General features: G+C 49.8%; 3 protein-coding genes across 5 annotated transcripts; 1 reads left to right on the forward strand and 2 right to left on the reverse strand.

The window, feature by feature from the left end:
• Positions 1–357: 357 nt before the first annotated feature.
• LOC117225908 (uncharacterized) lies at positions 358–19,462 on the reverse strand. 3 transcript variants are annotated; one of them, XM_033479721.2, is made up of 6 exons: positions 8,847–19,462; positions 8,573–8,599; positions 3,379–3,500; positions 2,968–3,207; positions 2,648–2,880; positions 358–2,115 (listed from the first exon to the last, which is right to left on the reverse strand). In XM_033479721.2, the coding sequence occupies exons 1-6, from the start codon at positions 10,259–10,261 to the stop codon at positions 2,059–2,061; spliced, it is 2,094 nt and encodes a 697-aa protein (XP_033335612.2). In that variant the 5' UTR covers positions 10,262–19,462; the 3' UTR covers positions 358–2,058. The 3 variants fall into 3 exon arrangements, with proteins under 3 accessions (XP_033335612.2, XP_033335610.2, XP_033335611.2); XM_033479719.2 differs by having other exon boundaries at positions 2,644–2,880; XM_033479720.2 differs by lacking the exon at positions 8,573–8,599 and having other exon boundaries at positions 2,644–2,880.
• A 218-nt stretch (positions 19,463–19,680) lies between these two features.
• Positions 19,681–25,356, forward strand: CNT2 (Concentrative nucleoside transporter 2). The gene is made up of 12 exons (XM_033479903.2): positions 19,681–20,122; positions 20,757–20,816; positions 21,308–21,476; positions 21,972–22,140; positions 22,208–22,373; positions 22,629–22,823; positions 22,956–23,117; positions 23,183–23,276; positions 23,356–23,515; positions 23,836–24,022; positions 24,239–24,578; positions 24,641–25,356. The coding sequence occupies exons 1-12, from the start codon at positions 20,096–20,098 to the stop codon at positions 24,730–24,732; spliced, it is 1,821 nt and encodes a 606-aa protein (XP_033335794.2). The 5' UTR covers positions 19,681–20,095; the 3' UTR covers positions 24,733–25,356.
• LOC117226004 (ceramide-1-phosphate transfer protein) lies at positions 25,176–26,534 on the reverse strand. Its single transcript, XM_033479904.2, has 4 exons — positions 26,403–26,534; positions 26,020–26,228; positions 25,772–25,947; positions 25,176–25,703 (listed from the first exon to the last, which is right to left on the reverse strand). The coding sequence occupies exons 1-4, from the start codon at positions 26,528–26,530 to the stop codon at positions 25,581–25,583; spliced, it is 636 nt and encodes a 211-aa protein (XP_033335795.2). The 5' UTR covers positions 26,531–26,534; the 3' UTR covers positions 25,176–25,580.
• Between the last annotated feature and the right edge of the window lie 67 nt (positions 26,535–26,601).

Here is a 26,601-nt window from a genome sequence, read left to right on the forward strand (position 1 = left end):
ATTACGAATAATAGTAAAAACGGCTAAACTATGGATAGAACGAATGCAAATCTGGTGGAAGTGAATTACAACGCCGCATAAGATTTGCAACGGTTTATCCGATGTGACATATGTAAATGTACGACGTCGTGGAAATTGGAGGAATAGGAAGAAAAATCCGAGCTAATTGATAAGACTAGTTGGTTTTAGGCAACTATTGTTACATCTACGAATACCCATTATTTCATGCGATCGCATGCGCGTCAAACAATTGTTTCAATCAGGGATAAACGCTATTACGCATAGGTATACTGCAGAATTTCAAGCCAGCAGAGGTCAAATTTAATGAATTTCCACGGAGGGACAAGGTCATTAAAATTCGACGTCAATGCATTTATTTCTGCGCAATCAGATAATTAAATATACATTATATACAGTGATTGTGTAAAAGTTACATCAGCTGGTTTTCCTTAGTTTCGTTGGACACTCGCATAATGATAAGTAGCATAAGTTTCTTGGGTGAACCAATGTGTATTATGTTTATAAAGTAAGAGAAGCTCTTGGCGCAGCTTTCTGCTGCATTAGTCTCTAATTAGACTGCAGGTCTTTATGCACTCGTTGTTTTTATTAATCTTGCAGTGTCATCAAAGTGCATCGGTGAATGCAATTTAATATTGAAACAATGAGTTCGCAATGTATAGACAATACAATCCATTACCGTCGTAAGACCACTCTGCGCTATGCGTACGATCTATCGCAAGGCGCATCTAGCAAAAGCTAAGTAGCGCTTTGTCTAAGAAACACAAATGATTCTCAGAGAATCATTTGGTACCGAATCGTTCCGTAATCGATGCAAATTCTTATTGAAAGAAATTTCTATGGAACAATGCGATACAAAAATATTTCTTTCGTCTCACGAATTGCTGTAGCAGAGTGTCAGCGTATAATTACTACATTAACTAACCGATTACTCAACGCCTGCGTAGCTTAAGTCCACCAGCCACTGTAACAGTGCATAACCACCCACAGTCTACCAATGACAACGGTTCCTCGTTGCCGAGTCTCACCCATGATCTAAACTAGAGGGCCATAAGGGCAGCCTGTTCCTTAACTAATAAGTATGACATAAATATCTACCTCTAAGGATTGACATTTGGTTACATCAGTCATGGGCACGACCTGCTGCACACAACGTACACACACGTGCCGTACAGCCATCGCTTGGCGTGCATATGCGTGGGTGCGCGTGCATAGAGGTCAACGAACATAATCTAATCAACTTAATCCGCCTATCGACGCGGCTCCGCTGATATTTACATTGTTAAATCGTTTAACATTTAAACGTTAAATGTTAGCCGGAAAAGCGACGCGCTAACCGGTTTCGACCGGCCTCGTACCGGGTACACCGTTTAATCAGGATTAACCATAGTTGACTTACCGGCTACTGCACTTAAATAACGCGCTTCCTCTCTTTAAGTTAGTACAATGCGAAATCGACACAGTCTGTCCTGGACTCTTTCGGGAAAGGACCTCTCGACAGGACGAAACGAACGCTGCAACTTGCGATCCGTAACCACGCCAACCATTGTCCAGCACTCTGCGGCCATTGGGATCGGTTCGAATTTCGTATCTGTTCGAAATGGTGGCGCCGTAAAACGCTTCGGAAAACAACGGAAGTGTCACTAGGAGGCGCGACGTGTTTCAAACGTGTAAAAAGAAGAGGAAAAAGTATCCTGGCTTTTACAACGATGCACGGTAGATTAATCTATACTAGGAAAACGATCGATAATTTAATCGACCGCTTTCTCGACGACTACTTAACTTAAAAAGTCACTGCAATCGACGAACGCTCGGAGAAACTACCTAAATCCACCACGATTCAGGTTCTCCACCGGTTCTCCCGCGCTTCAACTGGGTACGCGTTTAATTTCCAAACGCTCCAATTAATCAAACGGACCTCCGTCTTTTCCCGTTCTCTCGTCGTCGGTTCGAATAAATTACGTTGCTAACGATTGTTCATGTTTGCTGTTGCGTGAACATTTTAGTGCCTACAGTTCACGTACGTCACTCTTTCACCGTTCACGACACGAACATAACGAGCACAGGCTCGGAGGAAAAGTGCAGGTACGCGCTGGTCTGTAAAACGAAACGAAATTACAATTAGTATGATTAATCAGTTATGATTCTCGAAGAAAAGTAATCCTTGGAAATATGTTCCATCCGTTACGAGACCAAGAACAATTGTCGGTAATGTACCGCATTTTGTTTCAACATTTCAGATTTTAAACGCGAACCTGAAGTTCAAGTTACCGAATTTTGCAGTAAAGAAAGGATTACATTCAACTGTTATGCAGCTAAACTTATTGAATTGAAATCTTCGAGCATTTGAAACAACGCGAATTTGAATTTGAATTTGAATTTTCCAGGCTCTAAATCGAAGAAGCAGCAAACAGGTCTCGATAGGATTGCGAATGGTCATCGTCAAACTGTGCAAAAAAACCGTACAGCATCGCCAATAAACAATCGCGATCGATCGCGACGTCGCGTTCCTGGATCGATTATTGTCCAACCAGGTGTGTTACGGCACACGGTGTTAAGTATCACTCAGAAATGCACAAGCAAACATTCCAGATCGGAGTTAGTATTGTTAGCGCACACACTCACATGCCTTCTGATCCGTGGCTTGTTCCGTGCAGGATGGTTGTTGGATGTAGAGGGCTGGTTTCAGTGGTCGTCCGTCTTGATCCTCCACGAGAACGACCAATCCGTGGTTGCTTCCGGTTCCATGGGAGTTTCTGGTGTTCAGTCGCCAGAATCGCAGACTTTGTCTGACGTCCATGGCCAGATGGGTACCTTCCGGGGTCAACGGGGTCACGACCGAGTCCATCAAACGTTTCTTCGCTGCAAGGACAAACTTGTGTAGCAAAACTTCAGGGATCAAGATCTCGCGATCGAGGATTTTTCACGGACAGGTCGCGGCAAACTTACATCGATGCTTCTTCAAGGACTTCGTGTAGTAGTAGACGGATATTCTGATCTTCTTCTCGTCTTCTTCGTCCTCTTCGAAGGTGCCTCCGGTCGACGAAGTCAGGTTCTCTTGGGGTAGCTTGAAGATCCTCAGTTTTGCAGCGACCACGTGATCGCTGGACGTTAGGTTCAGCTGGAAGTGCATGTTCATCGTGTACGGGTCCGCCCAGGCGTCCTGGTCCGTGTTCCTTGGTACTTGGCCTGATCGAGAGGACGAATAGGATCAAATATTCATCGCGACTCCGATTAAGCGACAATTGCGGGGTGCGCTAAACCGATGGCGTTCGAATCGCAGATGTCTCGACGATTCTATTCGATCGGACATCTGATTTTAGCGCAACCCGCGTAATTGGCAGAACCGATTCGACTCACAGCTAGGAGAAAACATAGTCAGCCTCTGTCGTTGCACCTGATTCGTGCTCCCGCTATTGTTCAACCGTCCCGTTAGGGCCAGGACCCTCGATTTAATGTCCTCGATGGCCTTCTCGCCTTGGCTGCACAGACAAACGAGCCTCGTTTAAATAAAAACACCGTCGAGCATCGGGCGTCGAGAAAAAAAAGCTACAAAACCCATGACAATGACCAAGCTATGTTCCGCCAAATGAGACACCATACAAAAATTCAAACGACACGCCGAGAGGCACCCGGACACGAACACGCGATCAAAAGCATTCCGTATTAAAAGCCAGGATCGGGCGTCGTTTTTCTAACGCGTCGTGGAAATTTTCACCTCGCGTTGCATGCAAGTTCTTCCGGGTGGCGGGACAGGCCATTGGACGGTGGTCAGTGACCTATAGACTCTACGCGGTATGGGTCAGAGATATTTATTATCCGTTCTAGACGTTGGCTAGACAGCGAGGGCATTGGTGTAACGATCATCTAATCTATCCATCTACCCGAGAAGCATTAACACTTCGCGCCGTCGCGTCTCAAGCCTTTTCCGACGACCAGCCGCCTCAGCGACCACATTCCTCATCGACGAAACGAATTTCAAACCTCTTCGGGTAATAGAGAGAAAATCTACGACGGTCCGCCAGGATCGTTCGGACTCTTCGAAGTGCTAGGAAAATCAGGACAGGACGTCGAGATCCACCGGGATCCTTTAAATTCCTATCGCAATACTTGCGAATACTTGGCTCTCTGCGACAACGATATTCCTCGTTGACGAGACGATTTTGTAAGATCTCGAGGTACCACGAAGTCGACGATAAGACATCAGGATCGTTCCTCCTCGGCGAAACGACACGCAAACTTTTCGAAGTGCTGGGAAAATCGGGACACGTCAGGATCTCTAAAGACCGAGGTGCTCTCTAAAGTTCTATCGGACATTTTTTACTCGAAGCATCCAGGAACATTCGTAGAACTCTTTCGGTCCTTCGAGCAACGTTGCTGCCTACCGACGAAACAATCTCCGAGCCCTTCGTGGCAAGAAAATCGGAATAGGTCAGCAGAATCCCCTAAACTGGCATCAGCATCTATCTTTCCGCAAGCGGCGGGACGCGCGCGCCGTAAACTCGACGGCCGAGGCAAGCGGCGGATCAGGTGAGATTACGGGATTGCATAATGACGTCTGTGAGTCGTTAACCGAACCGGGGGAGGGGGAGAAAAAAAAGGAGGAGCGTCGTTGCCCTACGTCACAGGCAAGGATTGTGCTGCGTTGGACGCCCACACGGAGATTTGAGCGCAGCCAATGGCGCGTCAACGACCTCGTCGCTGGCCGAGAAACAAAAGTCGCTTTTTTTCCAGGGAACGAGACGACGGCCAGACAGACAGGATGTCTAGGAGGATGGTATAGTCGAGGAGAAAGAGAAACGGAGGGAGATAGAGATAGATAGATGGATAAAGATGGAGGGAGAGAAAGAGAGAGGGAGAGAGAGAGAGAGAGAGAGAGAGAGAGAGAGAGAGAGAGAAAGGGAGACAGAGAAAGAGAGGTGAAGGCGAACGTGGAGGAATTTCGGTGACCCTATCCTGTTGGCCTGTCTCATTCCTTTCCTTCCAGGAACTTGGACAGGAGCGGCAGGCCAGGCGAGAGAAGCACCAGCAGACCTGGCCACCGCTGACGAAATCTCCCCACGAAATCTCCTCCACCGGCTTGTATACGATTCTAGACATGCTCGTTAATCTAGCTGCGTCCAAGTCACGCATTCTACACCGTCTCGTTGCGTACGTGTCACGTCTGTCTGCCGTCTGGGAAAGGGAAGGACTCGGGTGTCTGGAGGCCGTTGCATCATGAGAATGAATCCGGTGATCCTTGCCGAGTACCGTATCGAGAAAATCGTCTGCTACCGCCATCGTCGAGCCGACCTTTCTCAAGCTCTTTCTCCAAGAAATCCCGGTAACCGACGATTTTTCTGCAGCCAAGTCAATCTCGCTTCAGCCCCTACCCCTGACACCTCCCCATTTATTTAAGCAGACGTTATTCGACAACGACGACGATCGTGCGATAATATCGTGCGGATTACGCGAAGTTCGCGTTGATACAGCTCGCACGAACGGCTTCGTTTTCCATCTTTATTTCGACAACCGTATGGTAAAGTTCAGACGGCGAAACGTCAAGGAAAATAGCGAAAAGCTACTACAGTAATGTCTCCCTTACCGACGCTCGGATTGTCCACTAAAATGGATAATTTGGGAGGAGGCGATACGATTATTAATTGTGGCTCGAATAATCGTATCTCCTCTTCCCAATTTGTCCATTTTTGTGGTCAATCTGGGCGTCGATTAGAGAGTCATTGCTGTATCGCGTTGGCAGAAGTTACGAAAGCGGGTGCAGGGTCAAAGAGGTCAGCTAAAGACGGTAGCAACCGCGCAACATTGACGGAACGGAGAGGAGCGTCAGAATTCCGCGAACGGCGGGGAAACTGAAAATAGAAAAGCAATTCCGTGATTCACGGTTCCTATAATTGTCCCGGCGAAAAAGTCAGCCCGAGGAAGACCGCGAGGGGCTTAGGCCCAGATAGAGATCAGAAATACCGCGGGGTGAGAATCGTTGGCACCCGGGGGGGTCGTGGCCCCAGGAAAAAGTGGCCCCGGCATTCCGGCGAGTAACCGCGGGAACCACCGTGCACCGACGCGATTCAAGCACCACCGCCGAAAAATGCACGGTTGCATCGCGTCTGGATGCACTTTGGTGGGGGAGAGCCACTGTGTGAAAACTTCCTCCTCTCTCTTCGTCGGTTGCGCGTCTCGCCCTCTCCGTTCGCATAGGAAGAGAGACGCATAGACAAGGTCAGCGCATTAAATTCAAATGTGTTACATAACCTCGTAAGAGAGCAGTCCTGACTGCAATCTGACTAGACACCCGGTGATTACGGGGGTGCTCAACTCTCATCTCGGGGCCAGAATCGCCGGTATTCTACGCTGCGTTTCGTTTAATCGAAATCTCTGCGATCCTCGGTGCAAGCTTAAACCGCTCCGAAATTTCGCAAATGAATAAATAAACGCATCCGCAATTTTGCGGATCTTTTAGAAACAGTTCCTTGCGAATATTCGCGGAATTACGGAAGTTGTGGGATCGAGTCTGACCAAGTCGAAGTATTTCACGCTTTAAAGCAGCGTTTGGAGGAACTACGTTTTCCCGTTGGTTCTGCCTCATACTTCCCAACGAAAAAATTCATACACGTTTCCAAAACATTGAGGAAAATATCCTAGGAGTTTCAAGAAGATCCGCTTCCCGATCTTTTTTGGAAAAGTATCCGCGAAGCTTACCTCATTCTTAGTGGTTTACACCCTTAATCATCGTACACTCGTTTTCCGTTTTCGACGCTGTCTCTTATGCCCATAGAAAATCGATCTATATACCATGAAAAATTTCAACAAATTTTGTCCAGAATTTCTAAAAGGACCCGAGCGAATAACGAAAATAAACGAAAGACTACGACAAAGGATACTCGATGCGATCGTTCTCAGGGAGCGTCGGAGAGGGTTAATGGGTTCCATGGTCGTCGAACGACACGTGTAACCCCTTCGTCTCCCCTATGGTCCCGGTTCGTTTGATGTTCTCGAAGTCGAGACGCTGGAAAATGTCGGACCGATTGAAAAACTGGTTCCCCGCCTATCTGTCGCCCGCTTATAGATCGTCGTGGATCCCCGGTGCTCGCACGCCGACCGAGAAATCCGATGGGCACACCGGAGAGAGGAGAACTCTCTTTCTTTCTATCTCTCTCGTCGAGCAAGCTACGCCAGTGCCGACACGAATGCATTTACGCGTCTAGACTTAATAAAATAAAAGAAACGCCTTCGCACCCGCGCGAAGAGGGGCCGCGCGAGGAGCAGGGCGATTTAAAAACATAGCTGAGGGTCCGCCGCGGAATTTCCACCGCGTGTCCTTCCTGGCTGGACTCCTTGTTCTCTTAGCAACCGCCTGGCACCCTCTGTTCCGCCCTTCTACCTGTGGCCAAACTTTCAGGATTTCGAGGCTTTTCTGCCACGACTTCTCTTCCTATGCTTACTTTTTCACAGGAAAGCCCTTGGAAACTAGACGCAAAAAGACGTCGTGCGTTTCCAACGCCGCGCGTCGACGTTAAATATTGTTTAATATTATCAGAAAATATACGACGCGTCTATTTAGAATTTCTACCAAATAAATAATATTTAAAAATAAGTCCCAGAGTATTTTTTGAAATGGTAAAATGCTCGTGCCAATTTATCCAACACTGTCCCTTGCTTCCCGAGTCTCTCGTTTAACTCTTCGATGTACAATTTCTATTTGAAACGACGAAACATTTGAACGATTTATAACGTGAAATGTATAATACGTCTTTGTAATTTATCGAACGTATTCAATAAACGAATCGGCAAGAAAGCCGTTCAAAATAGGTCGGTTCCTTTCACGAATTTTTACGGCTTTTACAGGGCTTGGAAATTCCGTAGCTCGTTAAAATGGACCAAGGATGGATTTAGCTCGTTTATTTTCGGACTTAGCGGTTTTCGGTGCGGCCGACGAAGGGTTTAGGGCAAATCGGCAGTTGGTCAGCGGGAGCCGCGGAATTTCGTCGGCGGTTCCCGGCTCTCGGTTTCGTCACGATATTTTTACAGGCCATCGAGATATTTTTACGTGCCGGGGGCAACGATTTGCCCGGTGGTCCTCGTGTTCGTCTGCACGGCTGGAAAACCGTTCGAGTTTTTCTCGTCGCGATGATCGAGGGACGGAGGCTCAAACAGCAAGAAGCAGAAACAGAAAGAGGGAGAGGGAGAGAGAGAGAGAGAGAGCGAGAGAGAAAGAGAGGAAGAAAGAGAGAGAGGTAGAGAAAATAAGTGGTGTTACCTTTTTCATGCAGACACAACACGCAGCGCACGAGAAAAGGAGTCTGGTCGTTATCGCGCGAAATCGCGGCCCGTGCAACACGAGCAATGAGATAACTGCGATGAGAATGTATTTTTAGATTATGCAAGCGAAGCCAGAAAGAAAGCGGCCGGCCGCAGGGCTCGGCGAAAAGAAAAATCAAAAACCGAAAAGCCCGCGGGCGAGAGAAGAAATAAAGTAAAAGAGAAAGAAAAATCCGTGTTCGTAATCGGCAGACCGAGTCCCTTACCCGAAAAGCGATCATCTGGGGCCGGTGCTTACCTGTCGAAGCTTGAGGTTAGCTTTCCTCTAGAAGATACAAAAAGCACATTTCGTGAGACTAATCTAGTATAGCGAAAGCGGGACGCAGCATGAGCGTGAACCTACGAGAACTTGTCCTCCGTCTCTCCGAGGTTCTGCGTCCGAGTCTCTCGGACATTCACCGTCCACGATCGGAAGCGAATTCGAATTCGAATCGACTGGCTATCAGAAGCTCCGGAGGCGGAGGACCAGAGGCCGGAGACAGCCGGAGGATCGGATCAAAGCGTCTACTTACTCTCGGCGGTGAGCTATCGCCACCTGCTGATAGCTGGTCAGGTTCGCCAAGGGAATGTAGCTGGCGGAGATGTTGTTGTTGGCGATGAACAGTTTGATGGAGTCCGGCGTGTCGTTCTGGTACTCCAACGTGTCGTTCTCGGTCTCCTCCGTGGTCCAATTGCGGCGGAGATCGCGGCCAGTGTCCTCGTAGTCCGACGACAACGTCTCGTTGTCCCCGCTATTTTCGAAGCCGAGGGAGTCCACGAACTCGGGCAGCACCCTGTAGACGTCGTCCTCGACCCACTCGAGTCCCTCGTACTCGCTGACCTTCCTAGTCCTATCCTGCTCCTCTTCGAGCTTCGTCTCGTTGCTCGGGCTGGTCGTCTGAACAACGTCTTCGGGGCTGGAGAGGTCGTCGGATGAGCTACCGGCGACTTCGAGCGACTTCGCGGAGTCGGTGCTGCTCGCGACAGGGGCTGAAGCGCTGGTGGAACGAGGCATCTGTTGGTCCTGGATGCTGTTGCTCAGCTGACCGACCAGAGGAAGTGGCAGGGAACCAGCAGGAGCAGCAGGAGCAGCAGCGGAAGTCGGTGTCGCCGTAGGAGATACGTGAAAGGAGCTGGCCGAGCTGGTCCTCGAAGCGGCGTGTTTCGAACTAGGGACGCGATGTTTCCGGCGACTCTTCTCGTCGGAGCCGGAGCTCGAATCGAACTCGGAGTCGTCGTAGCGGATCTTGAAGACCACGTGCGGAGCCATCGCCCTGTCAAACTCGCGGCGCACGCTCTCGTCCTCTTCAGAATTCGCCGGCTCCTCGAAGTCCAGGCTCGCCTCGGACCTCGACTGCTGGAATTCTAGGTTCGTCGGCAGGTTCTCGTAGTCGAGGATCGCCTGCCGGTTGTACGCCTCGAAGTCGAAGTCCTTGTAGGATGGCCTGTCCGCGTGGCGGTGCTTTTTGCCGTCGGCCCTCGGCTCCATGGAATTCTGTTCCCAGTATCTGGGCCGCTTCTCCCCGCTTTCGCCGTAGAAAGCTTTCGTCCAGGACCTGGAGTCCTTTCTCCTCGCCTCCTCGTCCTTCTTCTTGCCCAGCTCCCGTTCGCGAATCGCGAGCACCTCCTCCAGGCTGTAGTTCAGGCTCTTCAGCAGCAGCATGTCGCCGGCGCTCAGATCGCCGGTGATGATCTTCAGGATAGCCTTCTCCAGCATCTTCTCCAGCCTGCGGTCGCTGTACGGCAGCTTGTCCTTCGTTTCCTCGCCGGCCAGGCTCCTCCTGTTCTTCTCGCCTAACGAGGAGATCGCGTTCATGTCCTCCGACCTCCTGTCTTGCTCCACCTGGTCCTTCCTCCTCCTGTCGTCCGCGTGGTGATGGTGGTGACAGCAGACGCCGTCCATGGCGCACACCGCCAGCAGCAGTACCAAACACCTGGCGAGCTTCATCGTGCCCCGTAGGTTCCGTGGATCGCGATAATCGACCGTAATATCTGCCACTCGTAAACGTCTCGTTCGAGTCTCTTTCACTGTGCTCTCGATCCGTCAAACAACTGTCATCGACGAACCGTGTCCTCCATGTCACTGATCTTGGAACGATCCGACGCGAACACGAGCGGCTGGTTAGACGATTGGTTAGACGGTTGGTTAGGCTAATCGCATCAGGAAGGCGCGAGCAGGAAAGAGATCCGTGGCACGCGTGTGCACCGGCTGAGCAGTAAGTATCAACTGAGCGGCGGTGCCGGCCTGCTCACAGACATAATTCTGTCTACTCACTAATTCCGAGACAAGCACGAACCCGCGAGAGCCGACCGGCGCGCGGCATTACTACGATCACTGGTTCTTATTTTTTTCCGTCGTCCTCGCTCGTTTCTTCCTTCTTCTCGTTCTCCGAGGGCCTCCTTTCTCTTTCTCTCGATGCCGCTCGATGCCGCTCGATCCGTACGATCAGCTCGATCCGCTCGATCCGCTCGATCCGCTCGCCGGCGAACTCCACCCGCCGAGCCGCGCCGCGCCGCGTCTTTTACGTTGTCCCTTTCCCTCGCTCGCCGAAATCCGACTGCGTTTTCTCTCTCTGGTCCGCGACGCTTTATCTCGCGGTTTCTTCTTCGCGTCTTCTTCGTCTTCTTCCTCCTTCCCTCGGTGTCCGGTCGCCTTTTCGCGGCGCGATAGAGGCCTATCCGCTTCTGCACGCTTCGACACCGCGTGCTGCCGCGCTTCTTCGCCTCGCTCTCGCGCTTCCGGCGAACACAACACCGCGTGCACCGCTTCGCCGTGTTCCACCGGTACCTCCACCTCCTCCTCGACCTCCTCCTCCAACTCCTCGACCTCCTACTCTTCTTCCTCCTCCGTCAACCACCGTCGCGTCGCCTCCTCTTACACCTCCTCCTTCTCTTCTTCTGCCTCTTCTTCTTCTTCTTCTTCTCCTTCTTCTTCTTCTTCTTCTTCTGCCTCCGCTTCTGCTTCGACTTCTGCTTCTGCTTCTTCCTCTCGATTCGTAGGCAGGCCTCTCGGCGATTCCTTCGATTACTCACCCGACACCGCACGGAATTTACTTTCTTTTTCCTTTCTTTGCTCCTCCGTCTCTCTCCTCTTTCTCTCCTCTTTCTCTCCAGCCAACGGCACCACCACCAGCGTTCGCTCCGACCGTCTCTTCTCTCCTCTCTTTCGCCGTTTGTCTGACCGTCTGTCTGTCTGGTCGACCCGATGCACCGCCGATAGACCGGAGTGCGGTATGCTCCTTCACCGGGCCCAGCCTTCCAAGATCTTTATCGAGCGCGCGACAGTCTGCATACTGATCCTTATCGGTGATCCTTTCACAATTCAGGAGACTCCACGCTGTGTCCTTTCACCGGCCAGACCCCGGCCGTCGTTCGATTCGGTGGCGAACCGAGGATTCGCAGTCTTCCCGGAGCCGCGATCCTCCGGATCCTAATTGCTTCTGGTCCGGGTGTGCTAATTGGTGGTAGGACGTTCGAAAGGGACGCACTGGCTAGGGGTTGGTCGACGGGGATGGGGACTTGGACGTGGACGCCGGAGAGGAAAACGAATCGGCGTACGGAGGCGCGAGAAATGATCGAGCCGGGCACCTTGTATTCGGCTGCTCGTTTCAGGGGCAGCCGCACACGACTTTATAGGGTGTCTCCCTCTCCGACGTCTAGACGAATCGAAAGATATGATCTTTGAATCATAATGTATCGCTTTTAATAAATGCAGCCTCCGCGTGCGTGCGTGAAAATACGATGCGTGGCAACGCACGTCGACGACGGGGCCCAAAAAGAAGAACGGGAACGAGGAAAGAGGGGAAACGGACGGAGAGAGAGAGAAAGAGAGAGAGAGAGAGAGAGAGAGAGAGAGAGAGAGGGACGGAAAGAGAGAAACGCGCCGGAGAGAAGCCGGCAAAAATATGCGCGACCGAGATCAAATCGCCGGCGAAGGGAAACCCCTCTGTACCGAAGATTTTTCACTCGGTCTTCTCCTTTCTTCTTTTATTCGCTGCCGGAATTCGATCATGGCTCCTCCTCCGCGAACTTCTTGATCAGGTTCGTTCTAATTCGCAGCCTTTCTTTCGTCGGTTCGCCGAGCGGAGTACGCCCCAAGTCGTATCCCTTGCTCCACGAATTTCTTCGTCGTGTGCCATCGAACGAAATCCATTCTTCTCGCGACAGTGTGCTTGAATTCTTTCCATATATTCACAATTTTGTCTGCGCGAACTTCAGCGTCCAATAATTCGTACCAATTTAGTAGGTACAGTAATGTCTCCCTTACCGACGCTCATATCGTCCACTAAAATGGACAATTTGGGAAGAGGAGATACGGTTATTCGAGCCTTGCGGCTCGTTTTTATAATTGTGGACAATTTATAACTATAAAAATAAACCGCAAGGCTCGAATAATCGTATCTCATCTTCCCAAATTGTCCATTTTTGTGGTCGATCTGGGCGTCAATTAGAGAGACATTACTGTATCATGGAAATATCCACCCTCGGAATCTTCCGCAAGCAATTTGGTCCCATCGATTAATTTGAAGAATTAATTTGTCCAAATACCGTTTGTTGAGCGATGAGCGACCGCGACCGATGGAACGGGAAAGAGGAAAAGGCCGGAGAAATGGACGCCGCGTAATTAGTTGGAATGCTTAGGAGAGGGAGGAATCTGCATTTTCGGGCGGGGCCCGATCGGAATCGTGGCGGGGCCCGGCACGAAAATTGGGTTAAAGGATTCGGCGAGACTGAACCTGTCCGGCCGTCTAACGGTGGACAGACATTGGCCATGCGAGCGTCTGCCGTCGAAAATAAATCGCTCGCGGCAGACGGGAATGTGTCACTGCTGAATTTGCCGGAAGCGTTTGGCTTCTTCTATCTCCGGGGTCTGTCCGATGGCTGTTGTTGCTTTCACGGGGTTCTCGATTCATTTGCCGAATCTGTACAATCAACCGATAAGATTATTCGTACTCTGCGGGGCGAACATTGTTTCAGCTCGACCGTCGACATTAGCCGAAGGCGACGCGGATGAAAGTGTCCCGAAGATCTCGGCTCGCTCGTCGCACCAAATTTCGAGCAATCTTGGTCCAACTTGGGAACGGTCTTTCGGCGCTAGACGAAGATGAAAGCGTCCGAAAGGAGGACATTCCGGAGCTATTCTAATTAGTCCATTGGTGCTCGGACGATCTCGGAGGGATGCTTCGTCGCGAGGTGAACATTTCCAGCGTCGAAGCTGCAGATTACTCCGACGATCCAGTTCCGGCAGACGGCATAATCGAGCGCATGGTGTGCACACGATGCACACACGTCCACGTGACGCGAACAACGTAGGGATCTCGTGGCATCCCTGACGGGGGCCCGACAAGGACGACGGACGGGTGTTACGAGAGTGCAAACAACGGTTTGATGGCGAGGCAAGGCCCCGGCGCGTTATTTATTTTGGCACGTCTAGACGCCAGATTGTCTGTCCGTACGTCCGAATCGCGACGGACTGTTCGGAGGTGACGTCAGAGACGGGCTCTCGTTGCATCGTCGAGATTCTGCCATCCTCCGCGTCCTCCTTCTCTGTCCCGTGTCCATCCCGTCGCGTCGCTCGCTCGTCGCCCGTTGCTTTCTTCGCCTCGCCGCGCCGATTCGATTGTTTTTTTTTCTCGATTGACGTATATTTAAATGCGTGCACGTGTCTCTCTGCGCTGCGTGTCCCATTGGTGTCCCAGGGCCGATGGGAACGCGCGGGAACCTCGCGTCGCGGAACGAGGTTGACAGCGAGGCGGCGCGGCGCGGCGCGCGGTGACGGGATGCAAACACCGGTGCATCGATATGAATGCATCGGGGGTGGAACCGAGTGGCCCTCCTCCCCTCCGCGGTTGTTCGCCGATCTGCTTACAGAGCCACGATCGTTTGCTCGGCTCGGCCAAGAAGTCTAGAAGATCTCGAAGAATCGCCTGCCGTTCGCGAATCATCGTTTACGCGGATCCGCAGCGATGCTTCGACGATTCCTTTGATCGAATCGAAATTGAAAAGTTCACATTTTGCCGAATAGTCGAATAGTCGAATAGGAGGGGGTTTGAGAGAGAGAGAGAGAAGAACGAATTTTGAGCGTCGAGTCGACGAATTTCGCATCTCCGGCCATGATTTTGTCCCGGAGCTTTCAGGGTATCGCAACGTTCCTCTCGCAAGCTCCATGATCCCAAGGCTGTTAAGAAAGACAGGTTCGATGACTTTCTCTCGGACATCCCGGTTCCGTCGTCGGCAGTCCCCGTGACGTCAAACACCCAAACACAGCAGGAGAAAATAATCAGAATCAGTGTTCCGCCCACGCGCGGTACAATCCCGTTTATTTGTTCCCTTCGAAATTGTATAAACTCCGAAAAATAGGGGGCAAGGGAAGAGGAACGAAGCGGAGGAATAAAAGAGAGGGAGGAAGAGTCGTCGCGGCGCGGCGCGGCGTGGCGGGAGCTCTCGGAAGGGGGAGGACAGAGCGCGAAGACAGAGAGAAAAGGAAAAATGGAAATGGTGCAATTTGCATGGCTCGTACAGATCCCTTCCTCCCCCACCTGGAGGCAGACGGCAATCGAGATAAGGCGTACCTGGAATCCGGCAGGAGAGGCCCACCTTCTTCTTCTCCGGACTCTGGTCTCCGGTCTCCGGTCCTCGCCGGGGCCTCGCCACTCGGCAGCGGTCTTCGTGGAACGGAGATTTGAATTTCGGATCGGATTGCGCAATCGCACCCACGCATAGGTGCACCCGTCCCGCCTCGTCTCGCCGCGTCTCGTCCCGTCTTCGACCGGAGAGATCGGCCGAAATCGAAAACACGCGTTCGTGCTAATCGACTCGGACACCGTTTCTTCGGAGTCCCCCCTTCCCCCTTTGTTGCCCCCGCGTCGTGTTTACCGGGCCAGCTAAAATATTCGGCACACGGGCCCCGTCTAGACGATCTCTAGCATTTAACCCGATCGGGCCCACGGAATTCTGACACGACGGTGCACGTGGCCGGGTGCTGTCGAGAGATTTAGGGTCACGTTCCCTCTTCTTCTCTGTTCGTTCACCAGTTGCTATTCCATTGGTCTCTCAACGATATAGAAACCAGCAGCAGCAGCAGCAGCAGCTTCACCGATTCTCTAGAAGCTCGGAGGATGAAACTACCCCCAAAAAATCGTAGACAATTTTCGTGGATGGATGGAGCCATCCAACAAGGGGTTTTGGAAGATTCTTTTCGACCGAAGCGCGCGAAGATTTTTCAGTATTTTCCTTAATTTTTGTTCATTAATTTTCCAGTAGACCGAACGTAATTCCGACGACGGAACCGAACTTTTCCGATGACCCAGTATGAAAATGATGATCTTGAAGATCGCACGAGCCTCGTTCTCCGTTCTCCTTCCTCGGACGCGTGTCGAGCGTCGAGCGTCGAGATAAATTCGATGCACGAGCTGTCGAGCTTTCGGAAGACGATCATCATCCCCGATAAAAAGGACATGGGAGCTGACGCGGAGAGACAATTAGAGGACAGAATCCGACACCGGCGCGGCGGGCTTCGAAGACGAGTGTCGCGTGCTGCGAGCTGCGAGCTGCGACGGATCAGAATGCGACTCGCATTCCGTCGCAAACGGTAGCCAGATGGAACCCTCGCCTCGGGGAGGAGGGGACCGAGAACGAGGAGGTGCGGCGCAATTATTTAGCCGGATCGAGGCCCGGGGAAGATTTAATGGTACCCAGAAGCCGCGGGTAGCCAATTAAAAATGCATTAGACCGTTGTCAGGAGGCTGAAATTACAGTGACCTATAAATTTATATTGTTTATGCACCGCGAACCAACAACAGATTCTCTCGATTGCACGGTCGGCTACCGAATGCTGCCGATTCGGAATATACGTATACGTCGAGCTCCACGGCGGAGGATTATTTAAATTGGACCATCAATTTTTCGCGGCTTCCTCGTACACAGCTCGTGTTTAGAAACGCACGCAGAATCCGTGCGGCTGCAGCGAAGATCGGGAAAGATGAGGAACAGGAAGATGAGCATCGTCTACGGGTCGCTCTTCAATTTTCCTCGGTTATCGCGTCGTGTCCGGTTTACGGTTTCCACTATGGCAAGCAACTGCGCGTTTCCGCCCGTTGCATTCCTCTGTGGGAAACGCTGCCGTGCCGCTCGGTCGCCATCTTTTCGGCCGACATTTGCGCCTTCTCTTCTGGATCTGGAGCGACGTCGAACGGTTCCGCGGAATTATCCTCCTCCTCCTCCTCATCTTCGATTTATTCTCAAAATTCCGCTTCCGTCCGACAACTCGGGTTAGCGTTAAAATTACGAGGCAACGATCGAACGAATGACGCATCGATAAAATACGGTGAAGAAACGATAGACGAAGATTCGGCGCAAGAGAATTTCATTCGCGTAGAAGTACAAGAAGAAATTACTGTCCCTTTTTATTTCTCGAAGACAGAGTCGCGCTAGCAACCTGAATTTTTCGGGATTTTCGTTCGTCTTACGTTCGATCTCGCTTACGATAGATCTCGCCAACGATAGATCTCGCTCGTGACGGATCCCGCTCGTAGTTTTCGGTGGAATCGACGTAGCCTCAGACGCAATGTATAACGGCGATGTTTACCAGCGAGTTATGTTCTTCAGATTTCGCTATTCTCATCGGGTTCTGGCGTCGCGCCAGAGACCTAAAACTGGCCTGCCTAACCATCCGCTACGTAGAGCAGGAAAATAGAAGAGCCGTGCAGAGATATCAAGGCCGTAGACAGTTCGACGAGCGGATCAAGACGAAAAATGCAAATTGCGTCTTAGGCGTACCGCGAACGTTGCACGTCGATCGTAACATCGACGCGGCTTCGTTCGATCTTGAAATAATCCTGGGGGCGGTAACGATCGGCTCGTTCTCGGAAAATTCGATAGGTATCCGAACGCGATCGTTCGAACTTTCCTTCACGAAATTTCCTCTACGTTTGCGCAACCGTGTTTAGTCGCGGCTTCGACGTTGATCTTTTCGTACAGCCTCGACGAATTTAGAAAAAGATCGTTCGTTCGTCTCGCGAGGGAGAAGCTTCTTCGGGGCTGCAACCGATTTTGTTAACCCGTGTACCTCGTTTCCTCTTGACCCTCTGTTAGCAAAATAACGACGAGAGCCAGGAAAGAGAACGTTCTCCCGGAATTCCGACGATCGTTCGACGAGGCGGGGTGTGTCTGCGCCGTCTTCAGCTTCTCGCTGATCTCGTTCCCCCTTCTCCGTCGACTTCCGCGCCGAATCAAGGGCAGTAGAAGGTGCACGAGGTGCGATCTGTCCGCTGTATAAGCACTGTCTGGGAAATCGAATTCTCTCCGCCAGGGTCAGATAGCGTCCGAGGGCGGCGCAAACGTGGTTCTTCACAAAATTCTGTACGTGACCGGAGCCCGAGCTGCTCGAGTCTCGAAGAGATAAGCCAAGCGTCGCGGCGCGCCGCGGCGTCATCTTCCCAATCTCGGCTCGTGGCTCCCGCTCGAACGAACGCATCTTTCTTCTCCGTTTAAGCCGTTTATGCCACGGCAGGAGGATGGAAATTAACGCCGTCTGGGGCCGCGTCTGGACGGTCCCGAAGATTCGTTCTCTGGCCGATGCCGGAGATCGATCCTCGACGTCCATTTCTTTCCAGGAAGACCTTCGCCGGTTCCACGCACGCCGAAGAGATTCGGCTCTCGGCTGGCCGTTACTCGGGCTCTTCTCCACGTGCAGACAAACAAGCCAGCAGCCCACGAGCGGGATCGATTAAAATCTCGGATCACGATCCGCGCGCGAGAAAGAAACAAATAAAGACCCCGGGCGCTGAAAATCGTCCGACGTCGGGCGACCGTTGCTTCGGCCGTTGCGCCGCCGACTCTTGAATAAAGAGGAGAAAGTCTCGATACGAGACGTCGCGAATTCGTCCCGTGACGTCAGGGGACACCGGTTTCAATGAACGAGCCGATAACGAGATCGACGATCCGCGCGCCAACGAATTCGATGCCTCGAGTCTCGTCGGCCGATCGTTTTTCAGGATTTTTCGAGTCTCGTAGCTTAGTAAGAACGGAACTCTTACGATTTTTACATCGATATCTTACACAGATATCTTCGAAACCACGAGCACCTGAAAGAAAATCGATTTTCGTTGCCACGAAGAAGAAATTTCTTTCTCGAGTCTCGCGATGTTTCTTGTCTTGTGATCACAGACAAAAAGCGTGGTTATTTCTTAGCGTTTTCGATCGGGAGATTGTCCAGACGTTTCCGGTTCCGGTGACCGATCGCGGAGTGTTTTGCAACGCGCGGATTCGCGTAATTCTGTTCCGTCAGGATCCGCGACCAGATAGCGCGGGTTACAGCATCGATGCACGCACATTACAGGCACGTTTTCCGGTTTGGTTCTCCCGATTAACGAACCACGCTCTCGGACGCTCGAGCAATGCGAGAATGCGCGTCGGCAGACGCGTGCGCGCGCCACAAGAATTTTTATGGGCCACCGTGTTCAATCTGTTCGCCCTTTCACCGTTAAATATTTTTAGCCTTCGAACCTCTTCCTGCCCCATTAATTAGCCCCGGCGGCGACGGCGCTCCGGCTTCTCAGGGAAAAACGATGCTTTTCCTGCGTCGCGACTTCGAATTCCGCTCGTGCGACGCGCTGTCGCGCTTTTACGAGCATCGAAAGTTCTCGATTTTTTCGATACCGAGTGTACGGATAGCTGGACGCTGGACTGTTGAAGCGTTGCATCGCTTTGTAAAAATGACAGGAATGCATTCGCTCGGATTTATCGCGATTCCGATGTGCCCAAAGAAATCGATTTATTGTCTCCGAGAATCAGCGATTCCTCGCATGCCGACAGCAATGCTCAGGAATCTCGAGCCTAGACCGAGCCGATAGAACTTTCACGAGTCAAGAATACTGGCGGAGGTGTCACATCGTCAGGCTCGCATTGACGTCTAACGGAAAACGCTCTCGAGGAAAGTCGGTTGTCGGGTTTCTCAATTTTTAATATTGGCAATCCTTTACCCGATCGAACCTCGGATAAAACGGCTAGAAAAAAATGCATGCATAAAACCGCACGATTTAATAAAGAACAATCTTGCGACCGATAACGCAACCGCGTTCGCCAGCCTAATCGCGCGGTAAGCGAGTCCCGGCGAGAAAAATCATCTTACCGAGGCTGTCGACAGAATCCGCGACAGTTGATACATTGTAAGCCGCGTCCGACTTCGCACGACGCGCGCCGACATTTGGTTCGACACGTTACGAGGTCAATTGCAATATTCCGGCACTCGAAGTTCATTGTAATATCGGCACCGTTTCCCCTACTTCCTTATCATAGAAGTCGCAAGTCGAACAGCAGAGTCGCCACCGATTCCTCAGTTGTTCGAACGGCTTATCGTTGCTCGCGCGAACAGCCACGGCAAAGTGAACAAAGTGAGCCTTCGTGTTCGCGTGTCGGCGCCGCCGATGCCGCGGGATTCCCAGAAGATCGTTTTGCGAGTAGGGATCGCGATCGATCGATCCTCGAAACTGGGTCGGTCGCGTGCGGAACGGACGCGGAAAGTGTGATTCGGACGAGAGATCGGCCGAGGCTGGGCCGATATTCTCGTTATCAGCGTTATCTGATAGCTACTTGAACGATTTTTATTCCAGCCACGAGGCGCACGAGTGTCTTGGTGAAGTTCGGTCGGCGCGGCAGATATAATTGCTATGTTCGTTTACCTCGATCGACGATCATGCGCTGCTGCTTAGGCTCGCGACAGTGCTGAAGCAAGGCTGACCACGACGACACCTTCTCTCCGGCCTGAGTCACCTGGGAGACCATGGCCCCTGCCAATCCTGCGTTCGAGGTACCTGTCGACAGTTTATTCTGGTTAATCGTCTTAGACGCTACCGCTTTCTTGAATTTGTCCAATGCAATTCGACGCGGACTGCACTTTCTACGGAATCCGCTAACCGGGATTTTTTGGTTACACCGAATGTTTTGGTGCTTCGTTGTTCCAACTCGATAATTACCGTAGTTATACACGGCCGGAGCTATCTATGCTAATGTATATACCAAGTGGGGTAACGCTGTGTTGGTTGATAAAATTTTCTGGAGGTATAACTCGGCTTGAATAAGTTTAGAAAGTTTTGAGGCTGGAACGAGTCAGTGACCTTTGTTTACCTGCTTCTTATCCTATCTTTGGTCACACGTAGACCTTCGCTCGCGTCTTGGAAAAGTGTCCCACATTCGACGATTTGATTGGCTTTATTTCTAGAAGATTGCTTTATTGTTTAATACCGTGATCCGACACAGGATTGTATTGTATTTCGTATTATTTGTCGGCGAATGAAAAAGATACCGAGCTAACCGACATCGAAAATCTAAACGAACAGAATTGTATACTTGCCATAAGAGAATGCTCGAAAGTATTACAACAGAAGCACCGACACAAATACGATCGACACATTGTTTCTTAATTATCGCTGTTATCTCAACAGGACACCGAGCTCAGTGTACTGGAAATTGACCGCTGTCGCGATGAATCCGTGGAAGATAAGGTATGCATTTGTTTGTCTCTCTGTGTAATTGTCACGGAATCTCGGTGTTTTCCGCGATCGATAATCAACGGAATAAATTGCAGTTATTAATAGACTCCGGATCATCTCTGTTGAAACGTACTGATAAAGAGAATACACGTTTTTTTCACCGATGCAATCGTATCGGTGTAACGTATACTTTTCAGCAGGTGATTAACCAAAGAAATAATCTACCGGACTCGCTCTCTGGTCTTCTATTAAAAATTCCAATAAAATGGAAGAAAATTGTGTTCGCTGTTTTTAATTCGTTATTTTCCTCCGTAACCGCGGTCCCATAAAAAGTTCGCTTGAAACGATTCGCATTAGCGGCAAGCACGAGGCTCGCGCGTTACCATTGAACCGAACGCGTTCGCGGTGTATCGGCACAATAAAGTTTCATTATCTGCTAAACAATGGATCAGCCTTGGCTCTTCGACGGTGTTGGTAAAACACGCTTTCCGTTTCGATCGCAGGCAGCAAGAAAGGAGGACGATTCCGTCGGTTGTTTAGCAGCAGGATACCTAGCGTTCAGCGCTTTCCTGTCGAAGCACCACAGGATCGTCAGGATCCTGGCATGGCTCGCTTTCAATGGCCTGCTGCTGACATACTTCGTCTTCGCCACGCTATACTGGAGGAACAACCGTACGTATCTGAACGATCGGCAAGATAAATCATCGCGCAGACAAATCCTACCGAGTCAAGGTAATTCAGCTAATGAGACATAAACTGCAGGCTTTACGCAGAAAGAAAACGATAAAATGTCAGAGATTTATCCGGTGTTTAGACGTTCAGCCTGATTTTACGCACTTGTAACTAGAGCCTTCGAGCATCAGATGTTCCAGAAGATTTACTGCCTGGCGAAGACTCTGCAGAATTATCTACCTCCGAGTAAGATTTCTCGAGGTTTTTCGCAGAAACAACCATTTTCCGGGTAATCATGACGCAAGTTACAAAAAACTGTTTGTGTAAAAATTCTCAGCGATTGCTGGGAAGCGATCGATCAGTGTTGCGATATGATAGAATTGTGAAAGCAGGCTTCTCTAAGGAATCGTTCGTAGCGCGGTCACTTTTTAATCGATCTATTCTTTGGAAAAAAAAATCCAAATATTTTTTAACTCTCGCACGTAATTTGCCCAGGCTTCGAGCAAGGATTCAACTGGTGCAATGGCTACGGTATGCTGCTCCTTCTGTTCCTGTTCAGTTATGGCGGCGTGGCCTACCATCATGCCGCGAAACATTTCGGAAAAAGGTTCGGCCAGAGTGCCAAGCAGTTCAGCAAGAGATTCGAAATTTTCCTCAGCACCAGGTAACGCGTCGTGGACATCGACTCGAAGTAATGCTATCGATACCAATTAACCATTATTCGTCCGCAGACACGGTCGAATCGTTTTCCAGTCGGTCTTATACGGTTGCATATTTGCCGCCTTCGCGGTGTTCCTAATTTTGGACACCGCTGACTCGAGAGAGAGACTGATCGGCATCATCGGACTCGTCACGTTCATATGCTTCGGATGGGTCTTCTCGAAGCATCCTGGTCGCGTGAGTATATCGATCGATCATCGACGATCGCCGATCTTTCGTTAATCCATCAATCTCGACGAGTCGACGACGACGAGTCGTTTCGACGCGTCACCGTCGAGTATGCAGCAGTGGATGCACAGCGTTCCACCGGTTCAAGTTAAACGAAGGATAATGCAATTCGAACGACTTCCGTCCGGAAGTATTAAAATCGAAACGAGCTTCTTGTCCGGTCCAGCAGCTAATTAAATAATGGTCGTTTCTGGACTGTTTTAGATCAATTGGAGGACAGTCCTCTGCGGATTGATCCTGCAGTTCCTCTTCGGTTTGTTCACGATCCGATGGGAGGTCGGCAGAGCAATTTGCAAGTGCGTGTCCGACAAGGTAGCCGAGTTCCTGAACTTCGCCAAAGCCGGATCGTCGTTCATCTTCGGCGACGAGCTGGTCAACGGCGGCGTCTTCGCGTTTTCGGTGAGTACACGTTTTGCTTTCTCGAAGCAATCCATCCTTCGATTCTCAACGATTTAGCTAGCTGTCGGTGAATCGTGGCGGAAATAGAGTCGATAACAGAATCCTTCCTCGGCAACAGAATTTCTATTCCAGGTGCTGCCAGTGATCTTCTACTTCAGCTTCTTCATCCAAATACTGTACTACCTGGGCGTGATGCAGTGGATCATCCTGACCGTTGGTCGAATTCTGCAGGTGCTGATGGGCACGTCGATCTGCGAGTCGTTGTACAGCTGTGCCAACATGTTCATAGGAATGGTGAGGAGAGGGTTTATGATCGCGAATTACAGTTCGATCGTTGCAATCCCTGCATTTGATTCCAGACGGAAACTCCGTTGCTCATCAAACCGTACCTGAACAAGCTGACAACCTCCGAATTCCATGCTCTCATGTGCTCGGGATTCGCGATGATATCAGGTTAATTGAAGAGCTCGTTAATCCAGTTATCGCCGGGTAGTCTTTATCAGCGGCATGACGTCTGCTTGGTTCTACGCAGGAACGGTGCTGGCCGCTTACATCGAGAACGGCGCGAACCCGGCTCATCTGATAACTGCATCGCTGATGGCAGCACCTGCTTCGCTATGCTACGCGAAACTATTTTACCCGGAGACCGAGGAGATCATCGTTACCCGCGAAAACGTGAAGCTCGAGAAATCGTGAGTTCGATCGCACTACGGTAATGTCTCTCTGATTGATGCCTAGATTGTCCAGAAAAATGGACAATTTGGGAAGAGAAGATGCGATTATTCGAGTCTTGCGGTTTGTTTTTATAGTTATAAATTGCGGACAATTATAAAGGCGAGCCGCAAGCGAGCCTCTTCCCAAATTGTCCATTTCAGTGGACAATCTGAGCGTCGGTAAGGGAGACATTACTGTATTCCTTTATACGTGTGATCACTTGCGAAACTTGGTAGAAACTGAAACACGGTTCTTCAAATTTCCTTTGGTCATTATCAGATCGCTTATAATTTCGCAGCCAAGACGCCAGCCTCGTGGACGCTGCCACCAAGGGTGCAATGGCAGGCATCCCCTTGGTTCTGGGCATCATTTCCAATATCGTCGCGTTCGTTGCATTCATCGCACTTGTGAACTCGTTGCTAAATTGGCTGGGCACCTTGGTCGGCTACGATCCTGCTCAACTCGGCGAACCTCTCAGTCTCGAAGTAAGCGATCATCGCCTCTCTGAACAATATTTAAGACCTGGACGCGCGTGTAAGAGGAGCGGCCAACAACTTCAATATTTCTGTCATATGTCGTAGCTTCTTTTTCTTTTTACATCTTCGACAGCCCCGTAAAGTCCGCGATGCAATTAATGATCGTCTTTTTAAAACATTGCAAATGCCATAAACGTCTCGGTGCAGAGTGCATTTTCGTTGCAGCTGATATTATCGAAGGTGTTCAAGCCGGTAAGCTGGATAATGGGGGTTCCATGGGAACAGTGCGAGCACGTCGCGACCTTGATAGGCCTGAAGGTAGTGGTCAACGAGTTCGTAGCCTACCGTAAATTAGGGGTGCTTAAGAACCAGGGCAAGCTCTTTGGTAGGGCAGAAGCCATCGCGACATACGCCATTTGCGGATTCGGTAATCCGGGATCGGTAGGTATCACGCTAGGTGCTATGACCAGTTTAGCACCGGAAAAGAAAAAAGAGATCAGCGGCACTATTATAAGGGCGTTTGTGGCTGGCACTATCGTGTGTTTAATGACTGGCAGCATCGCTGGTAAGGTTCGAATATCTTCGTCGATCGTTTAATCATTTTTGACGATCCACCGTCATTTTCAGGGTTACTGGTCACCGAGGGTGCCTTCGACAGCCCTGCCAATTCTACTGCGACACCTTTGATCGCTGCCAATTCTACCAACGCGTTTGTCTAATGAATTTCTAGCCGAACGAGTCGTCGTCCTGACGACTATACCGCAGATTTTATATAAGTTAAAACTTTTTATAGACTGTTTTATATAAACCAAAACGAATCAAGAGTTCGTTGCATCGACCAACGAATTCCTCGCGGTAAAAATAAAATGGCGGTGCCGTTGCCATTCGTTGACGTCGATGTTTCGTTAAATTTTTAGATATCTTTGTTATTATTGACAATGGGAAAAAAATATCGGAAGAAAATATAATTAGATTTGAAACTTCGGTAGGCCTGAAATCTCGAAGAACGCGAACTCCGGGAAAATGCATTGCTCACTCTTTCATACTCCAATTATGTTTCCTTCTGAAATTCATCTCTATTATCGATAATAAAGGAGGTGTTTAGTTTTATTGTTAAAAATAGCTCGTGTAAATACCGAAGGATAAAGAAACAGGCTGGCTCTTCTCACTAACATATCCATTGACGATCTTGTACAATACTGATTTCTAATAAGAACATTTAATTGTTAAATAAGACTGCACCGAATCGTTTGGCGTCGATTTCACACGGATTCTATAGATGTAAAATTCAATGAAAATTAAAACTACGGAATGTACCGAGAATAAAATCCTAATCTAGTGCATTTTGTACAATATCAGAAACTATACATAATTAACGGTGTAAAGTGTAAATGATAAGTAAAGTGTAGTATAAAAGGTTGGCAAGGTCGTGCCGTACCGTTATAAAATTCCGCGTATCACAATATTTTCGACATCGGAGTGTTCGTGCCTTTTCGAGCAGCTTCGTGAAGCAAGTGCAGCGTTTTTTCCCCACCACGATCGTAATAAATCAGCTTTTTCTTTAATCTTATGGCAAGTCGTGAAGCTGATGAATATCGTAAATGTTGTTGGTGCGATTGAACACTTCCTCGGTGACCTCGAGCATCTTGGGCAGAACGTCCACGTTTCTTTGGACCTCGGCTCCGCAAACCTGGAATTAATTTATCTAGAAAATGTACTCTTCCCAATTCCAAGTAAAACTTATCGAGCCATATTCACCTTTTTGAATAAAACATCCCTGGTGGGCATAGTGTACATGGCAACTACAGCTGCCTTTCTAATCATCCAAGGATGATGCTTGGCTAAGGTCTTGCCGTACGCGTCCTGGCAAGATGTGGAGGTTTTATCGGTGTCGGATAGATCGCCTAGTTGCCTTAAAAATTCCCTAATAAAATCTGATAATTGGCCGAGCATTAAACAACCGTACCAAGACTTTTATACGTATAAAGTACAATATACGGTGTTACCTAATCCTCTATGAAGCCTCAACAGCGTACGAGCACCGTTCGTATAGTCTCCCTTGTTTAGAATATTGTTCTCCTTCTCGTATAATATCATAGATTTAACTGTGATATAATTCTGTTCGTCTTTGGACATAAATTCTGTTAGGATCTCAATCTTTTGCTTTAAATCTGAGGATACGAAACTGAATACGCTACCCATCAGCTGGAAAAACCTACGGATACGTATGGAATTACAATGCACGAGTCAATCGTACGAAAGAGTTGAGGGAGCGCGAAGCTCTAGAGACTGTTAACGAATGAGACTTAATTAAAGATGTTTTATACAGAAATAAAGCAGAGGAAGGTTATGTTTGCTGGAGAAAACAGTTGTTTAAGTGATAACTTACTTATAGAGTTCATGATAGGCTTCCAGGTAGGCTTTGAGATCTATATCGTCGTCCTCGATCATAGCACGATCAAAGTGATCGTGCACCAGCCTCAAATCAAAAAAACTTAACTCAGAACCCTCCGCCATCGCAGTGTTACACTTGAGACAGACAATTGACTACAAATCGACTACTTGCCACGCAGGTGCGACTTTGGCCA

Source organism: Megalopta genalis, chromosome 11 (genome assembly GCF_051020955.1).
Source record: "Megalopta genalis isolate 19385.01 chromosome 11, iyMegGena1_principal, whole genome shotgun sequence".
NCBI classification, from domain to species: domain Eukaryota; kingdom Metazoa; phylum Arthropoda; class Insecta; order Hymenoptera; family Halictidae; genus Megalopta; species Megalopta genalis.